General features: G+C 46.2%; 1 protein-coding gene across 1 annotated transcript in view; it reads right to left on the bottom strand.

The window, feature by feature from the left end:
- The window catches only part of Jarid2 (jumonji and AT-rich interaction domain containing 2), a 188284-nt gene extending 175778 nt beyond the window's left edge, over positions 1–12506 (bottom strand). Inside the window, exon 1 of the mRNA XM_057787147.1 lies at positions 11938–12506. Within this exon, the coding sequence (XP_057643130.1) occupies positions 11938–11982 (45 nt within the window). The 5' untranslated portion in view covers positions 11983–12506. The remainder of the gene's footprint in view (positions 1–11937) is intronic.
- Positions 12507–17537: the final 5031 nt, after the last annotated feature.

The raw sequence follows: 17537 nt of genomic DNA, 5'->3' as shown, positions 1-17537 counted from the left end.
CTACAAACAAGACCGAAATCTCGAGTACAAACAAAAATGATTCCAGGTCATTTTACTACTTAAGTATCTGCATATATTCACAAAGGAAAGAAACTCATAAACACTCAAAATGTAGAATTAGCTGGGCGGTAGTGGTGCATGCCTTTAATGCCAGCATCAGGAGGAGGCAGAGGCAGGTTGATCTCTGTGAGTTCAAGACCAACTTGGTTCCAGGACACTCTGTTACACTTTACACAGAGAAACCCTGTCTTGAACCCGCCCCCCTCTCCTTTCCTTCAGTACTAAGTAAAGCCCTCTGTCTAAGAACACGTGCTTTTAGAGTCATTTTGTGTTACGATGCTTCCACGTGTCTTATCTTAGTCCTAAATGCCCTGGAAAAGGACAAGGAAAGAAAATAGAAACTGACATCTTTACTCGTTACAAGTGTCCATATTTGTCTTTAAAGGCCAATAAACAAATCAGATGGCCTAGCATGCACCATACATAGAATGTAATTAGCACAGCCCCTCCCCAAAAGACAACATGGAATGTAGGCCCAGACCTGAATAATCACACAGAAACTATATTAATTACAAGCATGTTCCTGGCTAACTCTTACATCTTAAATTAACCCATTTCCATTCATCTGTATGTCACCATGAGGCTGTGGTTTACCAGTGGTAAGGCTCTGGCGTCCTTCTTCGGCAGCTACACTCTGCCTACTCCATCTGACTCTGCCTACTCCATCTCTGTTCTGATTTCCTGCCGGGCTTTACCCTGCTAAGCCATTGGCCCTAACAGCTTCATTCATCAACCAATAAGAGCAACAAATATATAGAAGGACATCCCACATCAATGGAACAGTTTTGAGTCAGTAATTCTACAACACTGAGAAATCTGAAGTGCAAAGGATACACACAAAGCAGGCTACACAAAACACTTTTTATAACCCTAACCTGTGGAAAAGCCATCAAAGGGGCAACACGCCAAGTAAAGCCCATGTCAATGGCATGTTTAGAGCCATTAAAAAAAAACAATAACAAAGCCGGGCGATGGTGGCGCATGCCTTTAATCCCAGCACTCGGGAGGCAGAGGCAGGCGGATCTCTGTGAGTTCGAGACCAGCCTGGTCTACAGAGCTAGTTCCAGGACAGGCTCCAAAGCCACAGAGAAACCCTGTCTCGAAAAACAAAACAACAACCAACAACAAAAAAAAAACAACAAAACCATTGGATTTTGATAACTAGGATAAGATATAGAAGCAAAAAAATCACATACTGAGTGAGCCTATACATCTTCAAGTGGAGGAATATCCAGTATGCCATTTCAGTAATTTTTATCTTTGCATACTTGTCTGACTGAAATGATTTCATAATGAAGCAGAAAAGCCATTTTTCACACAGGGAAAATGCTACTGGCTTATAATTAGCTATGAGGATTACATATGAATTTTTATTTTTCCATGAAAATGAATCAATTACTTCAGCTACAATGGAGAACTAAGAACGCACCAGCCGGGGGAGAGAAGTGTGTCACTGTGACCTGTTCAAGGGCTTTCACTCTCCAGTGCTGGATTACATGCCCAACAAAGTGTGAGTCTAAAATTCTAATTCGTGAGCTCCAGCTTTTTCCACTAGAGCCAAACCAATTCCACCCCAGTAGTACTGAATACATTCCACCATTCGTTTAATTAAAGAATTTTCTGGGTGCTAGGCAGTGGCGGCTCACACCTTTAATCCCAGAACTCAAGAGGTCTCAGAGGCAGGTGGATATGTGAATTTGTGGCCAGCCTCGTCTACAGAGCAAGTTCCAGGACAGCCAGGACTGCACAGAGAAACCCTGTCTCAAATTTAAAAAAAGGGGGGGGACCCCCTCGATGTACTAACTTTATGCTGGTGTACATCACTTACTCACAAACACTTGCAAAACTCAGCCCCTAACAGACATGCAAAGAAGTACTCCTTGTGTGAACCTAGAAGTAAGGGGTGCTATCCATCAGTAAGGAAAAACTAGGAGTGAGTATGGCAGCCTAGCCATTAGGTCCATGAGGAGTATAGTGCACTCCTCAGGAACTCACTTGCTGAGCATAGATGAGAACTTGCAAAGTTAGAGGCTGGGCCTGGCTAAATCCAGGAGTGTATATAGTGGATGGTTTAAACAAGAAAGGGATTTTATTCTATACTGAAGACAAACTTGGCTTACACTTGATGCAAGAGACCACAACTGAAGGATCATGGTCAGATTTTCAGTTTCAAGGAATATATATCCTTCAAGTTGTACTTTTAAATATGTTGTGAAGACAGATTAGGTACTGCTCTAATCTTAACTCTCAACCTATCTTTTCTAATTGTCATGTGTCCTGAGTCAATAGACATTCAACAAGCCAAGTGTGTGTGGGGAGGGGTGGTATATCACCTCCTAATCTTTAAAGCCTTGCTCTAAATGTACTGTTCTCTCCGAACTTACTAGATTTATTTATTTCTGAGTCAGCTAGGAAGGCTGCTGGCAGGCCTGATGTCTCCAAGTTGGTGATTTCCAACTGTGTAATAATACCTTGAGCATTTGTGCAGCAGTATGCAGTTTACAAAGTGCTTTCACATCAAAAATCTCCCTGGCTCTCCCAGCCTATAAGGTGCACTCAATAATGATCCAGATGAGGAGAAACTGAGCCATGTTGTATAGCTTGTCCAGGGTCATACAACCAAGTTAAATAAAAGCTGGACGTAACTTATCCATTATCTAAGTGCCCTATATAGTCAAAGCAGACCTGTCCAAATTGAAGGCCCTTTATGACTGAAGCTCATGTGCTAGTAATGACAACTTAAACACAAAAAGCAAACTCCCTGCTGCCTAACAGAATGAGCATTCAGTCTTTCTCACCTATAGAAGGGATAAATACACATGCTCAGTATTAATCCCTTCTCATTTCCTCCTGGCACCTGGTGCTGCACCAAACAGACACCAAACATTTAATAGTTGTCAAAAATTAGAACCAAGAGTCAACCATTGAGGATCTCTCGAAAATAGTGATTAGAACATGGGGAAGAACCACCCAGATTGTAAGAAAGCAGTAAGATAAATGTCAAAAGGCTTCCTACATTCTCTGGCAAATTCAGTCATCAGAAATACAGAAATGCTTAGGCTACTATCTCCCAGGAGGCCAGACAGTCATCTCCTGAACTGACAAAAACACCCACAACCCATCCATTTCACTGTTCCCTATCTACCACCAACCTCCAAAAAAACATGAAAAGTAAAGGCCTGTGTGTACAAGAATAATTACATAAAGTGCCTTAATAAGTTATCACTGCTCTGTTGAAACACCAAAGCAACTTTAAGAAAGGCTTACACTTCCACATCACTGTTCATCACTGAAAGTCAGAACAATAACTCAAGCAGGGCCATGGAGGAGTGAGTGAGTACACTGCTTTATTCTCACGGCTTGCTCAACCGGTTTTCTTGTAGAACCCAGGACCACCAGCCCAGGGGTAGCTCCAACCACAATGGGCTGGGCCCAGCCCCTCCCCATCAACCAGAAAATGCCCTTGCAGGTTTGCCTATATCCTGATCTTATTGGGGACACATTTTCTCAGTTGAGGTTCCCTCCTCTCAGATAACTCTAGCTGTGTCAACATGATGTAAAACTCTGAAGACCCGCAAGAAGCTCCTGGCTGACCAGGCTGAGGCTCACAGATCTAAGACCAAGGAAGCAAGAAAGCGCTGGGAGGAGCCTCCAGGCCAAGAAGGAAGATATCATCAAGACTGTGTCCAAGGAGGAAGAGACCAAGAAATAGAGCTTCCCTCGAGCCTGTACATAGTGGGCTGCCTGTGACCTCAGGTGGATCAGTCATTAAAATAAAACAAGCCTTAAAAAAAAAAAAAAAAAAAAAGTAAAACTAATCAGCACACCTGGAGTGTATGGATAACAGTCCAATTAACCTAGGATTCATAGGAAGTCAACATTACTATCTAAACTAGTTCAGTCCTCCTCTGCATGAGTGGCAGAGCTTGTTGGACTTACTAAATTAGAACTTTAGGTATCATCTAGGTTGGTAATCCCACTTGTAATCCCCCAGGCACTGGTGTTGGGGCAGAACCTACAGGATCACAAATTCGAGGTCAAAAGTAAATTACAAAGAAAAGAGCAGAGCAACATCCTGACCTTTTGTTAGGTTAGCGACAGCCTGTCTGGAAGGTAACGTGACCACCTCAGGTGGGGAACTATGGCTTGATAGCCTGGCTATCGTATTTCTACCATATAGAAATATGGGCCTGCCGGGCGGTGGTGGCGCACGCCTTTAATCCCAGCACTTGGGAGGCAGAGGCAGGCGGATCTCTGTGAGTTCGAGACCAGCCTGGTCTACAAGAGCTAGTTCCAGGACAGGCTCCAAAACCACAGAGAAACCCTGTCTCGAAAAACCAAAAAAAAAAAAAAAAAAAAAACCAAAAAAAACAAAAAAAGAAATATGGGCCTACATACAGTAGGGTTCTTCTCAAATGCAGTCAATCACACACCCTTACAACTCGATGAGTAATTACATATAATGCTCCTATCACTCAAGTTGCCCCATTAACACATCTAGACAGTTTCTGTTAGAGACAGAAACACTGGTGGGGACCAAGGACAATTCCCTCCAGAACTCATGGTCTCCAAAACAGCAAAGCCAGGATCAACAGTCCAAGTGTAAGAAAAAGTTAACAAAGGTGATCTGTGACAGCCCTGAGACAGCAAAGTAATTTCTGGAAGCCTGGAGAACTATTGCCGATGATGGCCCACAGGTACACCCAAGAGTGTGGGATGGACCATCACAACACTACAGAGCTTTAATAACCAGTCCCACACAGGCTCTTCCAATGACTCTGAGAAAGAGACAAGGGGACAACAGAGTAGCTCCACCATCTGGTACCATAAGAAACAACCAAGCATAAGCATGCTGCCGGGCGGTGGTGGCGCACGCCTTTAATCCCAGCACTCGGGAGGCAGAGGCAGGCGGATCTCTGTGAGTTCGAGGCCAGCCTTGTCTACAAGAGCTAGTTCCAGGACAGGAACCAAAAAAGCTATGGAGAAACCCTATCTCGAAAAGTCAAAAAAAAAAAAAAAAGCATAAACATGCTGCAGACTAGCACACACCTTGTTCTCAGAAGCTGACAGGACCCTTTCTTTTATGATCCGTTCTCCCCTTCAGGATATAGTACTGACTAATCATTTGGCATCTATTTCATTTAAGCCAAAAAACACAGGAAGACATACCATACAGCTTTAAACTATATGAACAATGTTTTGAGGTTGATACTCTCCTTCTGTCAAAAGCCCCTTTTTTCATGTGACCTTGCTATGTAAAAACCATGAATGTGGGTGGCTACTTCAGAATTGACTGGGTCATCTACATGTTTTCAAGAAGGTGTTGTGTGGCTGTTAAATGTGCTCTCTAAAACTGGTAAGATGGCTCCACAGGTAAAGGCACTTTGCCTCCGCCTGACAACCTGATTTCAATTCCCCAGGATCCACACAAGGCACCTCTGCAAGTTATCCTCTGACCTCTACATATGCCATGAGAGAGCATGTGTACACAAGCACCCAGAGGCATATACATAGATGCACACACAACATACAAACATTTATTTAAGGGGGGGGGGCAGCTGTACTGGAAGCAGGCAAGATTATGGCACCAGAAGCAAAACAGTAAGTAGTCACTTCCTGAAGGAGTCAGCTGCAATTTTAAGTTTTATAATGAATCAGAAGGGAACTAAACTTTAAGGCATTACTAAAAGCCATGTCTGTAATGCCAGAACTTAGAATCACAGAACACCATGAGTCTGAGGTCATCATGGACTACAGAAGGAGACCTTGAATCAAAAGTAAATTTAAAACATAAATGTACACTTAAGGATTTGAAATGGAAGGCATCGTCAGCGGTATCTTATGGAAGAGTAAAGTTGCTATATATATATATATAAAACCAGCAAGGTGATTCAGTGGGTAAAAGCGCTTGTCACCAAACACCACACACACAACACACGGAAAACTGAGAGAATAAATGTAAAATTAAAACACACACACACAAAACTCTCAAACTTCTAGTGGTGGGTGCCTACAACTTCAGCACTTGGAAGGCAGAAGCAGGAGGATTAAGGGTTCAAGGCCATCTCTTACACAATAAATTAGGCCAGCTTGAGCTACATGAGATTATCAAAAAGAAAAGTTACAAAAAAGCGATGTGATGAAAGATAAATAAAATTACTTTTTGCTACTAAACTTGTTCTTTTATTGAGACAGTGCCACTCCATAGCCCATGCTAACCTTGAAGTCACAACAATCCTCATGTTTCAGCCTCCCACGGCTGGGATCTCAGTTAATCTCCCATCCAATTTGTACTCCATCATTTCTGACTTGAGACTTGCTCCACATGTTGTTGAAGAGAAGAAATTAGTGTTCAAGGCAGTGACCTGGAGGCTGGAGGTACAACTTAGCTCACCACACCACCACCACTACCACCAAAAAGGAATGACTTGCAATGCAGCATTTATGAAGAATCCACAAGATCAAGTGTCCAGCCTACATCTAATTTAACATCCTTTTTTTTTCTTTTAGCACTTTTATCACGTCTCTTCCAAAGCATTCAACTTAAAGTAGAACCAACTGTTTTCACAGTCATTTCAAGGTTTACATAAGACTTAATTGTAATTACAAGTATAAGCTCAACTGGAATAACCAGATTTGGGGAACAAACAACTGACACTTGGCAAGCCTTCTGGGTGGAAGCCAAAGGGGACAGAAGCACACCCCACAGCTGCCCACTGGGCAGAAGCTTCAGGTTAATAACCAGAATGTCCTGCACCTACGGGCAAGAAGGCTAGGTGGGTAGGGGTTAGTTAGAACTAACGACCCAACAATGAGAAAACTTGTAGGATTTGAACACTGTACCCAGAATTTTAAATAAAATGACCAAAGCTTAATTTTGAATACTACTACCATGACCAAGACAAAGCAAGAAATTCAAAACATCCCCGTTTAGACTTTACCAAGTGTTTATATACTTGCCTTAATGATTTTCCCCTCATCCTCTTTCAAGACAAATCCACTGTTAATGGAACAGGCACCAGTCAGAAACTTCAAAAGATGTCATCCTTTTGAAGTCAGTAAGTTTAAATAATCAAGGCACTTACTATGAAGAGACTCAGCGCCCTAGACAGACCCAGTATCAGGGACAGTTTTAACCGTGTCCCAACTATGAGGCAAAATATCAACTAACCATCTAAACTACAAAAGCTGACTATTTGGGCCAGTGGCTACAAATCCTCAACTCCAATATTAACCCACAAACAGGTAATAAATAACCCAATAAACTGAGATGGTTCAGCTCCTCCAAGTTATACCCTGACCGCCACATGTGCGAGCTGGCATCCACATACCCACAAACATGCACATACAAAGTAAGTAAAATAATTTGATTGTGAAGTATCTGTAGAGATATTAGCCCTTTTAAAAAAAAAGTAATAAATCGACCCAAAATATAAGAACCCAATTTTGGCTTTTTGAACAAGAACTATTCATTTTAAATTTAACACACTATCAACCTGACAATATTGCTTCTGTATTGTCTGTCTATAGTGACAGTTTTTAAAGATGCTTCTGTTTGGAACTAGGATTGTTTGGTGTCGCAGCTTTCCTAGCATATGTAAGACCCTAAGTTCCACCTCCAGCTCTGCCCAAAAAAAAAAAAAAAAAATCACCTCCACCCTACACTCCTTGGTAAAGGGTTTTCTTCCCACCACTAGAAACAAAGCAAAGACAATACGAATTGCAACTGAATAACTTCAATCCTTCCCCCATAGCTGTAAAATATCACAGTGATGGTTCAACAAAGGAAAAGCAAGCAAGCTTTTTTTTTGAGACAGGGCCTTGAACTGGCTGTGCAGACTAGACTGACCTCAAACTAAGAGACAAGCATGGGTCTCTCTGGCTCCCCAGGGCTGGGGATTAAAGGTGTGTACCAACCATGCCAGGCAGTCATTACTTTGAACTTTTTAGGGCTAGAGATCAACCCTCCTGGGACTTTAGCCATGCTAAGCAAACACTCCAGCACTGAGCTCAACACCCCTGCCCTGGTATACTGCTTTCTGTTGTTTAATTTTACTTTGCAACTATAAACTGTAGTAAGACTCAGTTTCTAAACCTAATGAAGCAAGTCCTCTCACTTTCTGGGGTCATGGAGTGGTCTGGGGTGTTTTTGAGGAGTATATTCCCAGCTGCTGGCCTCACACGTGCTATGTAACAGAGAATTATTGTTGACTCCTGATCCTACTGCTCAAACCTCCTGATTACAAGCACCACCAGGCCCAGTGTTTCTGGCAATGGGCAAATGCTAGGAAAACATTCTACCAACTGAGCCATATTGGTGACAGAGGATCTGAAGGACAGTTTTTTATGTAGCCCAGAAGGGCTTATGGACCAAGATAACCTTGAATGGTGCAGGAATTACAGGCATTTAGAAAACTAGATCCTTAAAACATAAAGGCTAGGTAGGGGGCTGGTGAAATGGCTCCAAAGAGAAAGGTAAATGTGTCTTGCAAACAAGCCTAAATTCAATGCCAATTAAAGATAAAAAGAACTGAGTCAAAAAAGTTGTCCGGTGACTTCCCATGTGAACGTGTCATAGCATATGCTATTTTAAACGTTATTACAGCCTAATGGTACAAAATCTGCTAAAGCCATCCTAAATACCACCCTCGACATCTGGTTTTGGAGTATCTGCTCCTATCTGGTATCAAGCTAAGACCAAAAAGCCTGTTTATCATCCCCTACTTCCCCTAAGAATAACCAACTATAAGAACGATGCAAAAGACAGAAAATATGCTGCATGCAACTGTTTTATTGTTCAATTGGGGCTCTGGAAGGCAACCTTTCCCAGTTATTTAAGGTATTGTAGTGGGAGTCGTGCCCAATACAATTAAGATAGAATTATATTTCAATTTATGAGGTTCTCAAGGATGTCATTTAATAAGAAATACAACACTCATTTCTAGAAGCCTTCCATCTACAATCACACTCTCAAACTCTCTGCTGAGGCAATAAAGTAAACGGGAGGCATCTGAAGCTTTTGAGACCAATTGAAGGAAGCATGCTGCCTTCCACCAGCTTAAGTAATAATGCCACGTTCTATATAAAGCAGCACACTGTTTTACATCTTCCACCCACATAATCTCAATGATTTAGTCAAGTGACAAAAGCAGTTATGACATTTTCCATTTTACAGAAACGTGAAGATTCCAACCATGAACCATTTGTTCTCCTGTTAAGATCCAGTGGATCTTGAGACTCACGGAGTCCTGGGCTCTCTGGAGTACAGTCCTTCAGATACAGTAGTGGGCAGATAACAGCACAGCCAAGAGGACAGCCCTTCCCCAAAGACAGTGCAAAGCTTCCGGAAGAGAGCACTACTAGCTAAGCAGCATCCCCTTCAAAGGTTATGCCCCCTCTACACGACAAAGTAACCAAATCCTCACTCAACTCCATCCACGCACAAAGTAAAACTCCCCTAAATGCAGTTTCCTTCGTTTTCGTCTTAACATGGGCCAGAGTGGGGCTGCCCTAATATGTCACACCATCAAAAGACCCGGAACTGGGGAATGATAATACTCCAGCGTTAGGAAGGCCCCTCCTGTCTGCTCTCCAGCCCCTAGGAGGTACAAGAACAAAGTTCAAGGGCACTCGGTGAGAGATAAAAGGTTCCCCGATGCTCACCTGCTGGGACCCAGAAGACCTCAAAGGGGAGGTTCGTCGCACCTTCCACAGCCCCTTCCTCCTCCCACGTCCCACAGTTCCCACTCAGACCGCTCCTGGAACCTTCCGCCCGACTTTTGACATCACGGAAGAGGGAAGGTTCCACCGGGTCGTCCCTTTGTGACGTCACAATGACAACAGACCTTCGCTGGTTGTGGTGGGGGGCGAGGGGAGCCAGAACCACTGGGGACAGAGGGCGGAGAGGGGGCGGGGAGAAGAGGGGGGGAAATGCATAGGCGCCTGGCAAGGGAAGGCCGCGGGGAGGGGGCGCGCTGACGTCTTGCCTGCTTAACCTGTTGCTCTCAAGACTGCGCTGGAGCCCGCGGGGCAGGGCGGCGTGTAGACGCCAGAGCCGGCGAGCCGAGCCGTGCGCGCGGCGGGGGGCGCCCGAGGCAGCCTCCCCTCCGCAGCACTCACCAGCCTGGCCCGCCCCGAGTCTGCACGCCGCGCCACCCGCGAGCCCCACCCACCCGCCCGGCCAGAGCACAGCCCAGAGTCCGCCCCCTACAGGCGGCCCGCGAGCCCGACGCCCCGGCCCCGGCACAACCCGCCGCGGGCCCCGCTCACCCTGCCCCGGCCCGTTGTGGCCGGAGCAGCGGGCCAGAGCACGGGGTGAGCACGGACTCAGCTCCCGCATATGCTCTGCCTCTCGTGACCACCGCCGGCCACAGCGGCTTGCGTCCGGACTCCCGGACTCGACAGCATTCGCTGGCAACCAGCAACAACAAAAAAGGCTACCCTACAGTGCTCTCCAAGTTATCGAGGTCCGGGATAGGGTGGAGGGTTCTTGTCCAAGTTCTACCCCATCTCCTTTGTGGCTACATCAGAAACAGACATGTTCTGGGAAGGCGTCCACTCTCCAAGGCAAGGCTCTGCCCATGCAGTTTCTACACACCGAGTTTAAACTAATCCTTAGCGCTCTACCCAGCCCTCTGCAATGCGGATGTATTTTATTCTTAAATTCCTTATGGAGCAGCTTTGTAAGTTGAGCTTCATTATTTAATCTCGCGTTTCTTTCATAGTTAAGTTTACGTGTCTAGATTAGAATCAGCTCTCCGGAAGAGGAATTCAGGTTTTCCACTAAATATATTTTTTTACAGAGCCACTGCCCCGAAGGTCATCTCCCATTATACACGCCACAAAACAGAAAGGAAAAATACTAACACCAAATTATCGACTCTAGTTATATAAAACTTTCTTATATGCTCGCATTGTTCTTTATGTATCTTCAAGGGCCTTTTTTTTTCGGGGGGGGTAAGTTCTTTACTGTAAAGCATATGCAGCCAACCACCGGATCACTCGAGTGCATATTTGGTTAATCCCCTGGTTCCCCTCTTTGCTCCCTCCCCCCAAAACTTAAAACAACAACAAAAAAGCCACTACACAAAACAAAAACACTCCCTATGCCAAGCAAAACGTTCTATACTATGCACAAAACAAATTTAACTACTACGACCCAATTTCATAAGCCCAGTTAGGAAGGGTGAATTATTTGTAGTAACATATGCATTCAGTCACATACATACTTAAAAACATTAGCTCGATTTTCCCCTAAAACTAGAAACAATGAACTCTTTTTAAACAAAACCAAAATCAGCCTCATTATTAAAGTCAATACCAATAAATGCAATCCCTATAACATAATTCCCAACTGGCTTACGCTGCAAACTACATAAGCCCAAACGACCACATACATTAAATGGATGTGCTAGTGCAGGAAGATCGTCATAGTCAAACCCAGGATTGTAACTCAGGGCTTCCAACACACATACCTTACACTATTTCCTAAATAACACCAATAGCAGGCTCATTTGTATGCAAAGTGCAATATGGGGCCAAATCCGTCCGAGAATGCAGTTTAGTTCTATCACCGCAGGCCCCCCCACTCACAGAACCCCACGCTCCACCAGAATCACTTGCCTTTCTTCTAAAACTACATTAATGTTGTGTCATTCGAGGTCAATTTATTCACTTGAGGTACCTCTACACCAGTCTGTTTTCTCAACCAAACTAGGCAGACACGACTTTGCCTGAAAAGCCCTTTCGGAAAAGCAAGAACCAGCCTTATCGGACGCCGCTGAAAACCCTTGAGCGGCAGAATTTATCTATAAACTTGACATTCACAACCATTGCTTAAAACTGCAAGCCAAAGGGTGTGTTGTTAGGAGCACTTACGTATTTCTTCTGAATGATATTCCTCTTGGGTCTTTCCTTGCTCATTCTGAGATCCAAATGCTGATTGCAAAAGGGGACAATTGCTTCATGAATTTAAAGCCGTCAGAAATTTGCAAAAAAATATCCTGGTGGTTTTTATTGTTGGTGGTGGTGGTTGATCTTGTAATCCGACTTTTCTTCCTCTTCTCCCAAAGCCAGATTCGCCTTGAAATAAATCCGAAATTGAGAAGGATAAAAGAAAAAAAAACAAAAAGAGCCAAAGACGAACGAAGCAAACAAGAAAAATTCACTTTAGTAAAACACTCATAATGGAAAATTTCCCCCGAAACACACAACACAGAGACACAAAAAAAGAAAAAAAAAAACCGACGCCCTTCACTCCCCCCCTTTTTCTTCCAAAAACTACATCAGCGAAACGTGAAGGTCCTTAGTGTCTGATCTGTAGTTACATCTTGGATAAGAAAAAGGAAAGATAAATTTAAAATGTTGGAAGTCACGTTTGTGCTGCAGCAGCAGTGCGAGCAGAAGAGTCAACTCCAGCCGCGGCGGCGGCAGCACCACAGCGGAGGGCTCGCCGAGTCTCTTTTTTCCAAGCCCCCTAACCAATGAGAAAGAGGCTATCCAGCCCAACTTTAAATGGACTCTGCTTTTATACAAGTTAGGGCTCCTCGGCTAATTCCCCGCCTCTCGCCAGCCGAAAACTCCCACAGCTGAGCCCCCGCACGCCGGCTTACCCTTTGCCCACCAGCCCTAGCCCAGTGCACAGCACTGCCGCAGCCCCGTCGACCAGACCCGGGAGAGGCCTCCGCGAACCCTTCCCGGGCCGCCCCTCGGGCGCCTCTCCCACTCCGATCCCAGGCATGGAATTGAGAGAGGCTCCCTAGCTCAATGCATGGCAAGCTCGGTCGCTCCACCTCAACCCCTTCCCTCCCCCCCCTCCCCGCAGTCCGCTCACCCCACGGCCGCCACATGCAAACCCTCGCCACTGCCCTCACGTCTACCTGCAGCCGGGCAGCTGGGAACCAGAGGCCCAGGACGCCCGGCCCGGGGGAGAGCCGCCTATTCCCGGGGCACCTTAGAATAGTCCCCTTGATCTTCTGGAAGTTGTAGTCCCTTGACTACAAAATGGCTATGGCCACGGGAGCTCGGAACTACAATTCCCAGCGTGCTCCGCACCGCCTGTCACTCAAACTCCCTTCCCTGCTCTCGCCCCCCTCCCCCTTCACCGGCCCTGCCAACAAACGCTAGGACGTGTCCCGCGTGCGACACTGCTAGAGGCTGGCTCGGGATTGGCCCGCGGAGCGTGTGGTCTGCGAGCAAGGAACTCCCCACGCCGGCCCGCCCCCCAGTCCCCTCCCCGCAGGCGGCCGGCCAGGCCCCGCGCGCCCCGCCCCCACCCGGGGCGCGAACCGCCTGTGGAATCGAGGAATCGCTCGCGCGCCCGTGCGCGCGCGCGTACCGCGGGCCCGTGGGCCCACGAGGAGGGCAAGCCGCCAGGCTTCCCCGAGGAAGGCCTCGGAGCGTGGCGGCGCGGGGGGCGGTGTCAGCGAGGGGTTGGAGCGGGTCCTAAGCAAAACTGGGCCACGCACCAAGAGGAATCCTCGGTGCGAACTCGCTGATCGGCGGCGCCGGCTGCTTCTGCCGTGGCAGGCGACGGTGTCACCTCAGGACAGCGCCTCGCGCCCGCCCGCCCGCGTGTGTGTGTGTGTGTGTGTGTGTGTGTGTGTGTGTGTGTGTGTGTGTGCCGAGCGGCGCGCGGCCGGGGTGGTCCGAGGTCACGGCTCACCGCCGTCCCGTGGCCACGCGCGACCCCACGCGCGAGGCGGATGGGGAGGGCGACCTCCGGAGCAGGCACGCGACCCGGTGGTCGCCAGCCCGCGAGCCTCCGCCCGACGCGACACTAGGCCGTCGCGGGTGGCTCCGAGGGGAAGCCCCAGCTGTCGGTGAAGACGGTTGAAAGGGTCTTTACCCTCAGGACTAGGGCTGTCCGCCAGTGAGACCGAAACGCCGACGTTCAAAAAATAGGAGCGGTGTACGGAGCCCGAACCACACACACGCAGACCGTAAGGAAGCGTCTCGAACACCAAGTGCCCGAAACCCCAACGGTCCGTGCCCCACAGCCTTACCTGCCCCAGCCCCTGCCCAGGCTCGGCAGTCGCTCAGATCAATGGATCGCAGGCCCTGCTGTCGCTCTCTGGGGCATTCGCACTCGCAGGAACTTTATCAAGTCTCCCGGCGTCTGCGTTAATTTCCTGGTTTTTACTCAAGGTCTTAGAGGTCCTGTTTTTCAAATCCTCCAGGCTAGTGTCAGTCAAACCAAAACGCTGGAGCCTCCCCCGGCCACCTTTCATTCTTCCCCGCCTTCCTTACCGGCTGCTGACAATTTCCCACAGGGCAGCTAATCGAGAGGTCTAGAGAGTGCTAAGAAACAGGTTAACAGCTATGGATTCAAATGGCGCAGTGACCACTTCAGGTAAGCAATGGCTTCCGTGAGCTCAGGTTCCTCATCTACAAGTAAACTCTGACCAAAACTGGTGGAGAGAGTTAAAAGTTAGCAAAAAAACTCCTTTAGAACCAAGCAGGTTAATGGAATCTTTTCATGAGTTGACATAAGACACATTTTAAAAAGAAAAAAAAGTCTCATTATTTGTCCTTTTTTAAAATAACATTTTCCTAAAATTAGTGTTCATTTTACAATCAAAAAGAATTGCCTGTGTGTCCTAAATATTGCACAACTTATTCACTGTTTCCATTTGGTGGGAATGATCCAATACATCCTGTTTTACAGTTGTTGTGACCACCCAAGTGACTTTATGGTCATCTTGCCACAAGGTGTTTTCCAAAGCCATTCTGACTATTATGGCCCGCATAGTAGGGGTGTCTGCTTCTCCACATCATTATGATTTTAAGCAGCTTTGCGTAAATTTAACGTCATATCTGTCAGTCCCCAGGCAATTGTTAAAGAACAAAGTGAGTTTCTTGTGGATTCTGTAGACTTGTTGGGTTTCTCAGTCCTGGGCCCATGAACTCTCCTGCCAGACTACCAAACTCCCAAGTCACAGGCATGCGTGAAAAACCATTCTGTTAGTTGAGGTCTGAGGGGGTTGTAGAGGAGGAATTTGCTCATTTCCATAAGACTTAAATAATACTAGTGTTGTTTTCCTTGAAGAGGAAAATGGATGGTCCTCTGTGGTGGAAAGTCTTCCCTGCTGTGGAAGGAACTGTCTCCTGGTGACTTCTTTCCCCAAGATGGAGGCCAGGCCAAATATCACCTTTGCTGCTGCTTTTTCATTTTTAGGCCGGCTAGTCTGCTTTTCTTGTGATGGTTTTTAACTCCTCTGAGCACTATTTTTGGAGCCTAGGGAGGCTCTCTAAGTACTGGGTTCCTTAGGACTTTTCCTCTCTGAGGACTCAGAGTCCTTTGTAAATTAGCACACCGCTGGGCCTGTAGTGTGAGCCTGTGATCCTCCTTCTCCAGAGGACAATCTGGAGTTAAAGGCCTGCATGGAGTAATCAGACACTGTCCAAAAAAAAAAAAAATAATAAAAGAAATTTTAAAATGGTAAAGTTCACAGAGTCAGTGTCTGAACCTCTCTCTTTTTACCAAACTGGAAGTTCCCTTGGCTAGCCTGTGTGCCACCAAGCCCAGACATAATTTATTATATTCCCTTCAAAGCCTCAGGAACTTGATAGAATTGAGAAGATGTCATTTTTTTTTTTTTTTGGTTTTTCGAGACAGGGTTTCTCTGTGGTTTTGGAGCCTGTCCTGGAACTAGCTCTGTAGACCAGGCTGGTCTCGAACTCACAGAGATCCACCTGCCTCTGCCTCCCAAGTGCTGGGATTAAAGGCGTGCGCCACCACCGCCCGGCCCGAAGATGTCATTTTTTTAATATTTCAACCAAACTCTAATGCCCAGCATTTAAGCTATTGACAATTAAACTGCTGTCATCATCTCCAATTCTACTTTTGCAACAGAGCTATTTTTTACTTTTTTTTTTTTTTTTTTTTTTTTTTTTTTTTTTTTTTTGGTTTTTCGAGACAGGGTTTCTCTGTAGCTTTGGAGCCTGTCCTGGAACTCCCTTTGTAGACCAGGCTGGCCTCGAACTCACAGAGATCCGCCTGCCTCTGCCTCCCGAGTGCTGGGATTAAAGGCGTGCGCCACCACCGCCTGGCTATTTTTTACTTTTATATTAACTGTAAGGGTCTGTTCTGTCCCTTTAAGAGACAAGCCAAACACCCGCCTCCGCTGAGGCAAGCTGATCCTCAGCTTCCAGCCTGAGTCCCTACCGGGTACCAGCTGCCTTCAGAGACCTGCTCTCATGGCCTGCTGCCCACTGCAGCCACTCAAGGACCTGCAGCATTTTACTTAATCCATTACAGTTTCTCTTGTGTAACAGCCATGACTGTCCTGGAACCTGCTTTGTAGACTATGCTGGCCTCAAACTCAGAGAGATCCACCTGCCTCTGCCTCCTGAGTGCTGGGATCAAAGGCATGAGCCACCCCAATCCCCACCCTGTCATCCCCCTACCCTCTCCCAGATACGATTTTTTTTTTAAGGTCATATACCTGATAGGATCCATGAAGCAGGCACACACCCAGGGCACCATGGTCCAAGTGACTTATGTAGATCAACACCCTATTCTCCAAACTGTGATCTAAGAAACATTCCAGAAAATATTAGTAGATGTAGCTGGAAAGGAAAGGGTTTGTAGAGCCTGCAACGGTAACGAATGTCTTTATTTCCAACATGCAGTTCAAATTTAGCCAGGTCTTTTACATAGTGAAGGAAAAAAGGAAAGAAAGAGAAAAGAAAAAAATCTGGGGCCTGGGCAAGATGGCTCAGTGCATAAGAGCACTTGCTGTGCTAGCTTAAGTACCTATTGGGATTCCTATGCTCACCCCATATAAAAACAGGAATGACTGGGTGTACCTGTAACCCCAGCATTGGAGGTGAGGACCAGAGACAAGATTGGCTTGCTTGACCAACCAGTGTAGTAGCTAAAAACTATAAGCTCTAGGTTCAAAAAAAGACCCAGTCTCAGGGAAATGTGACACAGGAAAGATGAAGGCAAGAGAATGAGAATCAGGAGTTCAAAGTCAACCTCTATCAAGTAAGAGGGAGCACTAGGCTAAGATCCACCCGCCTCTGATCCCAAGTTCCAGGACAGCCTGGATAGAAATCCTGTCTTGAAAAAAAAAAAAAAACTTTAAGACTGTCTCAAAAAAAGAAAAAAAAAATCCCAAAGACATTTTTCCTTAAGAAGGAGCTGGTTTCCCCCAGAACAGCCTAGAACTGTGCTTTTAGTCAAAGAACTTATGCATCTTAATATTTTAAATCTCAAACCCTGGGACAAACTGCTGAGGTACCTATTTAACATATCAAAGCAGACCTGGCCCCAGGTTCTCCCAGCATGCCTCAGTACCTGCCTGTTATAGGGCATGAATGCCAACATACCCTGCCCTCTACCCTGAACTCTCCAGCCCAGGGGTTGGCTGCCCTTACCCCAGAGGCTCTTCCCTATATAATCCAGACATTTTGTGACCCACCCTCTTTTTTTTGTACCTTTTTCTTGTTGGCTGCTGTACCTCTCTCCACCT

The sequence above is a fragment of the Chionomys nivalis genome, chromosome 13 (assembly GCF_950005125.1).
Source record: "Chionomys nivalis chromosome 13, mChiNiv1.1, whole genome shotgun sequence".
Classification (NCBI taxonomy): Eukaryota; Metazoa; Chordata; class Mammalia; order Rodentia; family Cricetidae; genus Chionomys; species Chionomys nivalis.
Note: the sequence above shows the minus strand (reverse complement) of the source record. Positions and strands in the feature narration are given on the sequence as shown.